At 50.2% G+C, this 11,512-nt stretch overlaps 4 protein-coding genes across 4 annotated transcripts; 1 reads left to right on the forward strand and 3 right to left on the reverse strand.

Annotated features, from left to right (window-relative positions):
* Nucleotides 1-1,826: 1,826 nt before the first annotated feature.
* Nucleotides 1,827-4,217, reverse strand: DEU56DRAFT_737055 (RNA-binding domain-containing protein; the record flags this gene model as incomplete). Its single annotated transcript, XM_041348563.1, has 11 exons — nucleotides 1,827-1,948; nucleotides 1,999-2,149; nucleotides 2,202-2,567; nucleotides 2,619-2,668; nucleotides 2,716-2,869; nucleotides 2,919-3,080; nucleotides 3,128-3,221; nucleotides 3,272-3,332; nucleotides 3,557-3,869; nucleotides 3,923-3,981; nucleotides 4,040-4,217. The coding sequence occupies 11 exons, from the start codon at nucleotides 4,215-4,217 to the stop codon at nucleotides 1,827-1,829; spliced, it is 1,710 nt and encodes a 569-aa protein (XP_041208289.1).
* Nucleotides 4,218-4,590: 373 nt separating this feature from the next.
* On the reverse strand, nucleotides 4,591-6,199 carry DEU56DRAFT_912931 (uncharacterized protein; the record flags this gene model as incomplete). The annotated part of the gene is made up of 5 exons (XM_041357463.1): nucleotides 4,591-4,785; nucleotides 4,835-5,235; nucleotides 5,292-5,737; nucleotides 5,793-5,940; nucleotides 5,992-6,199. The coding sequence occupies 5 exons, from the start codon at nucleotides 6,197-6,199 to the stop codon at nucleotides 4,591-4,593; spliced, it is 1,398 nt and encodes a 465-aa protein (XP_041208290.1).
* A 1,417-nt stretch (nucleotides 6,200-7,616) lies between these two features.
* On the reverse strand, nucleotides 7,617-9,991 carry DEU56DRAFT_756274 (membrane transport protein-domain-containing protein; the record flags this gene model as incomplete). Its single annotated transcript, XM_041349998.1, has 8 exons — nucleotides 7,617-7,748; nucleotides 7,810-7,873; nucleotides 7,928-9,027; nucleotides 9,252-9,426; nucleotides 9,476-9,587; nucleotides 9,655-9,730; nucleotides 9,793-9,873; nucleotides 9,947-9,991. 8 exons carry the CDS (start codon nucleotides 9,989-9,991, stop codon nucleotides 7,617-7,619), a joined length of 1,785 nt encoding a protein of 594 aa, XP_041208291.1.
* A 183-nt stretch (nucleotides 9,992-10,174) lies between these two features.
* On the forward strand, nucleotides 10,175-11,346 carry DEU56DRAFT_805492 (protein-L-isoaspartate O-methyltransferase). Its single transcript, XM_041353288.1, has 5 exons — nucleotides 10,175-10,391; nucleotides 10,460-10,527; nucleotides 10,576-10,615; nucleotides 10,677-11,114; nucleotides 11,162-11,346. The coding sequence occupies exons 1-5, from the start codon at nucleotides 10,302-10,304 to the stop codon at nucleotides 11,204-11,206; spliced, it is 681 nt and encodes a 226-aa protein (XP_041208292.1). The 5' UTR covers nucleotides 10,175-10,301; the 3' UTR covers nucleotides 11,207-11,346.
* The last annotated feature ends 166 nt before the right edge of the window (nucleotides 11,347-11,512 follow it).

Here is an 11,512-nt window from a genome sequence, read left to right on the forward strand (position 1 = left end):
CTGGACCGACACTTATTATGTCCCCAGGGTTGCCCGGACGCCAGATCACGGACATTGAAGAAGACATAGACGATGACTTGAAAACTGAGACTTGGAGACTTGAGAGCCTGGGGAACCACCTTGCTATCCGGCACCAACTGGAACTCAATGATCCAATCAGGCTCCTATGGTGGTTGCAGATTTGGGACTGGCAATACTCCACAACGTCCAATGTGAGTGAGTCTTGTCCGAAGTAGCTAGCAGAGTTGACGCTCGATTTAGTGCATCCTCAGTGACACCACACTCACCAATGATATTGACTTTTGCTTCCTTGGAAACAATAGATTGCTTATTGTCGATGGCAATTTGAAGGTCTATTCAATCGAGAATATGTCCCAGCCACCACAATTACTGGCATATTTCCTGTTTCCTACACCAGTGGAGAGCTTGATATGCATCCCTTCGAAGGATGGTCTTGCACATGGCTCACAACTAGGGATACAAGCCCAAAAAACAATGTGGACCTCAGACCCTACACATCGATTACTATTCCTGGTCAAAGGCCCTCCTCTTGTCCAATTTGTCATTTCCACCAGCATTTTCTTCGAGCTCGACTTCTTTGAAGGAACAGCAACAACAATACCGTGGAAACATTGGGGCCCTTTAAACTCTCGTCTTTTCCAGGGAGATTTCGATGACAGGTCTGGTTTTGCCATTTGTGGGAGTCGAGTCTTGCAAGCCGTCCCTACGGTCAAACCGACAGACGATGACCCCATGGAGTATAGAATACATATGATGGACTTCAGCCCATTAGCTGTCGAGCACCGGCAGGGTCTAGGACGGGTGGTGAGAGAGCCATCTACCATAGACTTGGAGGGAGAGTTGGTAACAACATCCCTGCCTTATGTCGGGATCATCTCGGACATGAAGTCCATTTTGAATAACCCGATGATCTGCGTATGGGTTGATAGAAACAGAATATATGTGCCTCATCCCGATACAAACCGTGTAGGTTTTCCCCTGTTTCAAGGCCGTCTGAGCTGATTTTTAATTTACAGCTTGAAGTCATCAAGGTTTTGGGCGGGTCTCTATCAAGCTAGTCATGAAAGATAGTTTGGTGTACTGATATTGGCTGAGGACTCGCGCAGAATTTCAAGAATCAAAGTACTGATGAGATGCGAAACCATGAAGGAATGATCACTTCTTTTGCAGTGCCACAATAGAGCTCCAGCTTTGGCGATGATTGAGTTGCAATAGCTTCAGTATGGCTCCCAACTCAGCAGGACCATACAATAGATCTCTCGGGGTGTCTCTCAGACCTCTCAATAACCCGTTCTCCGGTAAGTAAAGGACTTCAGGTGTCCGGTTTCCTGCCACGGAAGATGTTACTCACAGAAGATAAGGTATACTAGAGGCAAATACGGACCAGACTGGTGGATTAAACGGAGATGATCAGATTGTTCAATGTACATCCGTGGACATCATTTTACTTGTCACCGTGGACTTTTGCGCTGACAATTGTCTTGCAGGTATCTAAAGGCCTTCGCCAGACGCACTTGTCGTCTTCTGAACTTCAGTACATCAACAACTGCTTCCTGTCGATGTCCGAGTTTAATCCTGTACATTCTCATGCGGTAGGCAGTAAAATTATTCAAGCCCAACAAGTCTTGTTAAACATTGATTCATTGCAAGGTTACGCACATTCAACTTTATGATTAGTTAAGACAAAAATCAATCTTGGAAGAGACAAACGTTCAACGACAATTCACAATATTTTTATCGACCTGAACGCGGTCAGAGTTCAAATGTCGGCGGAACAGAAAGAAGATGGCAAGGGTACAAATAGATCACTCCGCCTGCATGGGAATCACCTGACCGCCCTTTGCGGCAGTAGGTGTAAATGTATGCCATCGATCGTTGAACCGGACGTCGAGAGGGCGTCCACCATACATGTACTGCTGGAATTTTGCTGCAAGGATGTGTTAACATGTGCAAATCAAGACAAACAAACAAACTCACCAATAGCTGTCTCCGCCTCTGGAACCTGGGCAAACTGAACAACACCGCATCCCTTGGATCTAGCGCCATCGAAAAGGATTTCAGCGAGCTCAACTTGCCCAGTAGTCTCGAACAACTCGACAAGATCTTCATTTGCGGTAGACCAAGGGAGCTGATACGTATATAAATAATCTTGTGCGTATAGAACCGTCAAAGCTACTCACATTGCGAACCATGATTTGCTGGCTAGGCTCGGCGTCGTATCCGCCTCCGCCGCCACCACCACCACCACCGGCACCGCCCGTTACACCATACCCGCTGCTCCCGTAGCCGCTACTGTAGCCATCCATTCTCAGGCCACTGTGAGCAGCAGGTTGGTCAGGACCTGAGTAGTCTGCGTACAAATCTTGATTCGAGAAATCGCGAGCTGGACCAGAGGGTGCGAACCCGCCACGGTAGCCGCCGCCACGGAAGCTACCTCTGAAACCACCACGTAGACCACGGCCGCCATACCCACCACCTCCACCGCCACCACCCCGGAAAGGGCTGCCACGAAATGAGCCTGGGCCAGAAAGACCAGCATAGCGGTCCTAACAAATCATCAACATTGCATCGGAAAGGGAGTCACGCGCGAGACTTACCTCCCGAACCTCAAGCGTCCGACCATACCAGTCAAAGCCGTGGTACATACCTGCGTGACAGATTAGTTAATGTCTGCAGTGATCTATATCTACATACCGATGGCTTGCTTAGCATCAGCTGCAGTTTCAAAGACCACGGTTCCCGAGCCCTTGGGACGTCCATCCGCACCAATGTTAATATCAGCGCGAATGATATTACCAGCCGAACGGAACAAATCCTTGAGGTCCTGCCAACCAGCTTGATATGGTAACTAAAGGTATTATAAGCACGCATAAAGGACAACAAAAGAGTGCGCCTACATTTCCAACATACAACTGATTGCCGGGGTTGTTGTGAGTTCCAAAATAGTTATGATGGGGCGGACGTGGGGGTGGCGCCGCATGCAGCCCTTGCCCTGCCATTGCCATTCCAATCTTGCCTGGCACAGGCGTAGCGCCGAAGCGCGATTCGTTCTCCCGGTCCTGTTTTGCAGCGTGGGTATAGCACCAACCAGACAAGGGAGTCGTACCTCGCGAATAAATACAGGGCGACCGAGCATGGCCACTTCGGAGAGCTCGCGGATGGCGCGCTGCGCATCCTCAGGCGAAGCAAATTCGACTATGCTGGAGCAATAGGTCAGTAAGGGTTGTGAAATATTCTACAGTGAACTTACCCGCAGCCCTTGGACACTCCCGTCGGCGTGACGAGTACTTCGGCGAATAGAACCTCACCAGCTATCAATCCCCAAAAGAAAACTCCCATCAATATCCTCTCATTCCAACCATCCATCAATCGAAAAGCCAAGGAAAAAACCGGCCAGGGCACCACACCACTCTCCCTCATCAGCTCACACTCGCCAGCACCAGCTGCCTTCTGAGCCTCAGCAGAACGGGTTTACAAAGTGGCCACACCCCGCCTCTCTCCCCAATCAAAGAAAAATCTAAATTCCCCAACCCACCTCCCCTCATGAATTCCATTAGGTCACGGTACTTGACGTCGTAACTGAGATTGCCGACATAGACTCGGTTTTCTCTCTTGCTGATCTTGGCAAATTCGACGGCTTCTTCGTGAGTTGCGTTCATGGGCCCGCCAAGGGAGCGAGGGAATGGATCAGCGGGCTTACGGTCACCGCGGTCACGGCTGCGGGAACGCGAGGGCGTCCGAGTGCGACTGCGAGAGCGCGAACGGCGTGCATGCCTGCGGTCACGAGGCGAAGTTGAACGACGCCTCGGTGACCGGGAACGTGTTCTACTGCGTGAGCGCTTCCGGCGCTACAGAAAGCCTACGTCAGAATTGGAAATATGAGCAGTGACAAGCGACTCACATCTCCATTCCTTCTGTCGTCTGGTTCCCAGTGGTCAGTCCGACTCCTACCGCCGCGACCTAGCGACATGTGGAGAATATTGAGTTTTTGTGTACCCGACAAATAAATGTTACGCACCTGTGTCCCTCCTGTCACGATCACGGTGGCTGTCGCGGTCCCTCCTATCGCGATCCCTGTCACGTTCTCTGTCGCGCTCTCTGTCTCTTTCACGGTCCTTGTCGCGGTCGAACTCACGGTCTCTCTCCCTGTCGCGCTTGTCGTCGATCTCGTCCTTATTTTTCATGTCCACGTCCATTTCTGCGGCGTTAGACAAAGCAAATATGAAGTAGGAAAGGAGGAAAAACAAAAGAGGAAGGGAAAAGACGGAACAGCAAGTGAAAAAGGAGACGAAGAGGAGGTATAATTTTGTGTTGCCGATCAGCTGACTCACAGCGGTCCATGAATCGGAGATTGAATAAAGACTTCACAACCCTGGGTATGAGGTAACTACTTTTACTGATAATCTACTATCCAGAGTCCATTTCGTCCGTTCCAAGACTAAGAACGGTTTTACCATGTTAATGCGTCTGAGAGTTAAAACGGGTGACTGTCTACAGGTCTACCAGACGCTGGAAACTTGGATCAGTCAGCGACCCGCAGATCAAGTGGACAATCACTAACCATACGTCTCATTCTGGTCTTAAGCTTGCCTCGGGGGAAACATGTTCATCTGCCCTCGCAACGACTACAAACGCGGTTGTAAGGGCAGAGAACGCAAGCATCAGGGAGCTTGCGCTTAACACAGCGCTCCTAGCACTCGACACCCCGGTCATCAGGGAGACGACAACAAATACGTTTAGAGGAACACGAAACAGCGAACTCAGCTACATCATTTGAGTCAGCACTATCTCTTTATAAGGAGAGGCGACTTACCGTCGCTCTATGCTCGTTTGAAATTAGAGTTCCCCTCAACATCCCCTGCACAGGATAATACATCCCCACGCACGCTTCAAATGCGCAGAACGCCCAGAACCTGACGCGCTCACTCTCGCTTCTTATGCTTGTTGCCAATGCGAGGGCAGCAAATGCGCAGACCAAGCTACTGAGCTTTGCATGGACAGTGAGACCGCCAGATTGAGTGGTGACAACACTGTAGAGGAGGGATCCGAGCATCATAGATATCATGAATGAAGAGAAGATGTAGCCCAGCGGTAGTGCAACAGTGGGAAACGTTGGCGAAGCCTCCTGAAGGGATGGTACCCAGAGAAAGACAAATAGGTACATAGAGCCCTCAAAACAAGTCTGGGTTAGACCAATGGCGAGTAGCATAGGATCTAAAATCACATTCACGACCTGCACATGATAAAAATAGGAAGTAAGCCGGACTCACCATCTCTGACGATGCGCCATGCCTGCGCCATCCTTCTCAACTGAAATATATCCTTGCCGGGTGCTGTTCCACTGCTGCCAAAGTTCTCCCCCCAACTTGCGCGAATAACCAGGTAGGCAAACAACAATAGAGCCCCACTGGCGATAAAAGGGGACGTGAACGAGTTTGTCAATGTGACTAGCTGATTGCTCGCAACACCCGCGCCCGTTGCAACAAATCCGTTCACGAGCGTGGCGCGCCCAAATATTGTGGAAAGATCTGCTGGGGGGAGGGCTAACGCCCCAGCGGAGCTCACCAGCCAGGACTCGAACGCAGAGTAGAGTATTGATGTGGAGATACCTCCGCATACACGTCCAAGGAGAAGAATGGGTAAGTACGGGATGGTTATGCAACAGCAGGTAAATGTGTACGTTAGGCAGAATGCAAGACAGAGCTTTCTGCGTCCGCTACAGGATCAAAAGTTCAAACGTCTTCTTAGCGGCAAAAGGGCATACGACGTACTGTTGATCCGCCCACACTCCAACCAGCGGTGCAATGAGCCCCGCGGACATGAAACCAGTGACAAAAAGGACTGCAACCATCCTTTCCGAGAGACCATACTGTTCTCGGTACAATGAGTACACATATGGCCCCTGGAGCCAATCAGCACCTGCATAAGTTCATAACCACGCGATTCCCATGAGCAAAGGATGATACATACCCATCACAACTGCATAGACGATGAGATACTGTCTTGTTAGTGTGGCTAGTGAGTTGTGTGATGCCGTCGGTTCCCCGTTCTCCAAGCGCTCGGCGGTGTGCAAGTCTTTCTCCTTCTCTTTCCGTCGTGAGACATGGCGCTCAAGGAAGAGGAAAATGAGACACAAGGAAACGAGGATGATAAGTTGGAGTTCATAGAATCCAACCATGACGGGCTGGGCCTCGGACTCCTAACGAAAGTTGTACTTTGCGGGTCCACTTGGGGTCCACTTGAGCCTAGAACGGACCTAGAGTGATGTAAATGTGGCAAGGACGAGATTTCTGTTAAAGAAAGTTAAGAAGGGAAAGTCGTGTGTGAGATACTCATTCTTCCCATAGAATTCACAGCTCTAGATCACAGGTTTCAGAACTCTTGAAGCGGTGACGGCATCCTCTAATCTCTACTTCAACAAGGCACGAAAAATAAACTCTGTCACAGCCAGCTAGAGCAGACCCGGCAGCACAGGGATTCTGGCTAATGGCACAACTAAGTTGAACTAACTTGTGAAGCCTACTACTACCTTCCGGAACGGCAGTCTTTCCGGGTTTGAACCACTCCAGCGAGTTTTGCTGATAGCTCCAGTCTTCTGACACTGATCCCCTCAGACTCGGTGAGCTTTGTCCATTTCCAGCTAACACGGAGTATAGTCTACTTCCTGGGGCAGTGTCTGAATCTAGAGCGTATATTTGACGTAGACGCAGATCATGATGGCGAGCCGTTAATTGAATGCCTCCACCTGGCTGCACCATCTCCCCATACATCCTCGCCCACTGAAAGTCCAACTTAACACCCTCAGGGCGTAACTTTGAGTGCCCACCCTAAGAACATCGAGCCCAGGTCTCTCTCAATCACGACCTCCTGCTATCTCCGTACATCCTCTCCTGGACTGGACTGGCTCCCTCACCGACCTGCGTTATTAACGGCACCTCGTGCTCACCTACTCCCAACACTCGCATGATTGCAACACGCCGCTCCCCACACCTGACCTTATACGATCACGATGATCGATGTAAAGGTCACAAAAGTAGTACGTCGTTGTGCAAATGATATTTTGAATATCATTGGCCGTAAATGGCCCGGGGTACAGCTGATTCTCGTATCAACGTAGGCGCGAGATGAGTCTGCCGTCACTTCACTTCTCAATGTTCAACGTTCATCGAGATTGCAATCACCAGCATAGTGAACACTTTCCTGAGGACGGGGATCGACGATTGATCATCAAGCCATCATGGAGTATATTCGGAACAAATTTGCAGTGAAACTCAATCACTGATTGGCAATTTGGCACGCTCATTGCAATTGATATATCATACAACGGATGATACCAGAACACCTCAGAAGACCGCTACATAGTTAATTGTAAATCCCACCAAGTCTATAACGCATAACAAATAACACATTGTTAATACCTCGGTACATAGTAGTATGCACTATACAAACTCGTCCGCAGTGTCAACACCACCACAACAAATACACCGAAGAGCACCCAGGTCCTCCAGCAAAGAAAGATACAAAAGATATATAAATTAACCTAAAACCCGGCAAAGAGTCATGATAGGTACAGCAAAGCGTACCGGCCATCCAAATCACAGCTTCGCGATCAACAATCCCAGAACGACGACCAAAATCGTGCTTGGTGGGGTGACGACACAATACGACCAGAAAATCGTCCGCGATATTAGCCTCTCAAATGAGTCGTTCGAGGCTGCTTGCGTTATCTGTTCAGCACAAGAGCATTAGTGTGGTCATGAGAGACTAGCAAGGAGTAACACAACGCACCTGCGCGAGCGTCAGAGCTGGTGGGCTTGCTATTAAGAGTACATTTGACACCACAAACACGGGGCTATCGAAAGTCCGCACGTCAGCAGCCATCCATGAAATGATACGAAGCACTTACTCCGCGAAGATGTCATGAATATCCAGCTTCGCAAAAATCGCCATCACAGGAAGCATCACAGCTGGGACGACCACCATCCTCGCAAGGACAGCCACGAACACCGTCTTGCTTTCCCCACGCGTTTGGGGCTGCGGCTGTGATGCAGGTTTTAGTGCTAGCATCTCCTGGAAGGCACTAAGCAGTGAGGTGCGAGACTTGTTGTGCCCGAGGTCCCGCCTCGCCTCGTCTGTCTCGTAGTCCGTCAGGTCTCCATCTTGCATGTCATCCTCAGGAGGTTCAGAGTAGAAGTATGCTCCAAGTACCACGAGCGTCAGTGGTATACTGCAGTTGCCTGCAGCACCAAGCGCGCCTTTAACAGGTTCCATGCGTTCAAGCGCAGATTGAAGCGGCGGAATACATGCGACGATGAGACTAAGGAGGGAGGCCCATAGAGGCATTGTCATGAACGCATTGACATGGTGGCATGCATTTTTGGTGTTCTTCCAGGCGTGTCGAAGAATAGTGTACGGTTTCTTATGGTGTCGATGGTGTCGCAAAGTCGGACTTGCAACTTCTGCCTCATCTTCTGCCTCGTCCTCCGAGTCTGTGGGCGTGGCACTGTCTGGAATCAAAGGCGCCTGTTCTCGCGAAGGTGAATTTGGGAAGGAGTGATATATAGCTGTGTCCCTTGGTGGGTGCGGTGAGCGTGAATGCGATGACTGGTCGAGCGCGCGAGCTGGCGAGAGGTGAAGGTGCGTTGGCGAGGGGTGCGGTTGCAGTTGCCCATAGATATGGCCCGCGGGCTCCGGAATGAACGTAGGAATCTCACACGCCGTATTTTGGTCGTCGTCTGAAGGATGCACTTGAGTTTGCCAGTGATGAGAGGGGCTCGTGGGTTGGACCTGAGTCTGCCAGTGGTGTGACGGGCTCGTGGGCTGCAACCTGGGCGAACCATGGCGCTCGCTAAGCGTCTCTTCATCTGTTAGGAATGCATCATGATCAACGTATTGGGCTCCTTCGGCATCGTATGGCCCAGCCACATGAGGGGGCGAATGAGAAGAGGTCGGTGTGGACGGGATGTCTGCAGATGAGAGCAAACGCACACCGTAGCTCCAGCGAAGCTGTAAGGGACATGAGTAAACAATGTCATCAACCAGAGGACAAACAACGAGTTCAAAGAAATGGCTCAGGAGCTGAAGTGGAGGGCCGACAACTAGCCAAGCCCACAAAAAAGCACGAACGCTGGCTTCAAAATTAAACTATCTCGAAGACCCAATAATCCAACTCGGACGATCCAATTCATTGCAAGAGCCAAAGCCAAAGGCGCAGAATTGACGCAACGTACCATCATTCCGAGAGTGCTATACAGTACCAGATACGTGAGTGCACGACCTAGCATCGCGTTCTTGTTGTCGTCTTTTGTCCATTTGAGGCCATGCACGCTGAGCACGAGGCTCTGCATGAGTGCGATCGGTAGCGAGTTCGAATTCATGAACATTGAAGCAGCCATAGCGAAGTTGCTGGAAAGAGATATGGGTTGTTGGCCCGTGGATGAATAAAGGAACATACCGTTGGGATTTTTTCAGGCCAAAAATTCTAGAAAGGAGCGCCGCAACAAGCGCAGAGAAAGCTGTGACGACTGCAAAGAAGATTGGAATAATCCATAGCTCCTTGAGTTTTGCTATGGGATACTAATTAGCATCATGCTGCTCCGAGATCTGTATGAATGTGCAAAATATGAGGCACACCTGGGCTTAAGAAGAACGCGACTTTGGAGAATAGCAGTGCAGGCGTGAATAGGGATATGTTGATGTGGTTTATTACCTGTGTTTCCGATAAGCAAGTTAACGTCGGCCTGGAGACCAAAATGAGGTGCAAAAACGAACGCGTTGAGTGGGCTTGTCAATGATACGGCGCCATGCGAGTATGTAGCCTGCGAGACATAGCAGGAATACCTCGAGAATTGACTACATAAAAGTAAATCCAGTCAATTTTCACACCACGAACAGCCGTTGACAGGCGTTCTTTCCCAATACATACCTGGAAGACAGTAGACAAAAGCGGCAAGATGGGGGTGTCGGCCATGAAAGGGCGAACCAAGAGATGTTTGGAAGGAACAAGAACGATGCAGTCTATATAGTTACTGCGGAGGATAAGAGTGGGACAATGGCGAGCCTTGAAAACGCACCGTGCTGGCGTGGCCAAATTGCTTGGCTGCTACTCGGCAGCGTCACTTGTGGCGCCACGTGCGTCTTCAGTATCGCCTTCCTTTCTTGGCAGTTTGACAATGACGCGCTCAAGCTGCTAAGCTCAAACCTAGCTTCCTTGTTCAATCATCGTGGTCCGACTTCTCGGATACACCACAGCATTCATCGGGCTCCTGCTGTATAGCATAATGGCTTGGCGCTGTTCTGGTCGCACCAATGCAGACCTCATCGCAAACATGCACACAGCACGAATTATCACAACAGACAGAGTGAAGGAGGTCAGTTTAATCGCCTTGCGTTTGGAATTACCAGATCCTTTGTCGAACCTGAACAACAATGGTTGCAGGCCATGACGAAAGTTGACCGTGCCAACTATGTCATGCGCAAATCGGAGGCGTATGAAGACTCGCCTCAGTGCGCACTGCCTCTCCTCCCTGAGCCTCACTAAGTTGAGTTGCACAGACCTATCGGGCACGGCGCAACCATATCTGCACCACACATGGCAAGTCTTTTCTTCTTCCTTGACATTTCGGGTCCATTGGTGCTGACGTACCTTTCCGCAGCACGCGCATGCAATCGAGCACCTTCTCGACTATCTTGGCCCAGGCAAGCGCGTCCTCGATGTCGGCAGTGGGTCCGGCTACCTTTGTGCCGTACTCCACCACCTCGTCCCGGGCGGTATTGTCGTAGGCATTGATCACATCCCCGAATTGGTTGATTGGTCAAGGGATAATCTTCGCAAAGATGGACTAGGGCCCGCTCTCGACAAGGGCGAGATCGTCATGGTCACTGGCGATGGCCGTCAAGGATATAGCGACCTTGCCCCATACGATGCAATTCATGTCGGTGCCGCTGCGCCGACAATCCCACAGCAGCTGGTAGATCAACTCAAGGGCCCTGGACGGATGTTCATACCAGTTGGGACATTTGCTCAACAGATCGTGCAAGTCGACAAGGACGAGAAGGGTAACGTCACAAAGAAGAATTTGATGGGGGTCATGGTAGGCGTTTTTTTAACTGATCTAATCTGTTACTGACCTGTGGGCAGTATGTCCCCCTTACGGATGCAAAGGGGCAGCAGAGAAGCTACTGAGAAGGTCCAGGATTGTACGTTTAAGATCGGAAGGGGACTCACTCGAACGAATGCAGTGCTTTTTGTTGTTTTTCATGTACTCTTTCAACTAATCACCAAGTTGTACTATCATCAGTCATCATCGATTATATTAATCGTGCGTTTTTGCTTACCCTGTCTGGCCATGAAAGATGGAGGCCTTTAATCCACCAATGCTACGCCTGAACCCGTAGATCAAAAAGAACTCGACAGATGTTGTGTGCGCTGTGGTTGCCTGACTACGTTGCGCGAGGCTCGAAGTTGCTGTAGTACTGGTCATACTGGTCA

This window comes from Suillus clintonianus, assembly GCF_016758775.1.
Source record: "Suillus clintonianus strain FC179 chromosome Unknown DEU56scaffold_37, whole genome shotgun sequence".
Lineage (NCBI taxonomy): Eukaryota > Fungi > Basidiomycota > Agaricomycetes > Boletales > Suillaceae > Suillus > Suillus clintonianus.

What these genes read in the sequence shown, in the direction of transcription:
- DEU56DRAFT_805492 (XM_041353288.1), top strand. Translation starts at nt 10,302, where the DNA reads ATGGCTTGGCGCTGTTCTGGTCGCACCAATGCAGACCTCATCGCAAAC. An exon ending in CAACAGACAGAGTGAAGGAG is followed by an intron (nt 10,392 to 10,459) that starts GTCAGTTTAATC and finishes CAATGGTTGCAG; the next exon opens with GCCATGACGAAAGTTGACCG. An exon ending in AGAATTTGATGGGGGTCATG is followed by an intron (nt 11,115 to 11,161) that starts GTAGGCGTTTTT and finishes ACCTGTGGGCAG; the next exon opens with TATGTCCCCCTTACGGATGC.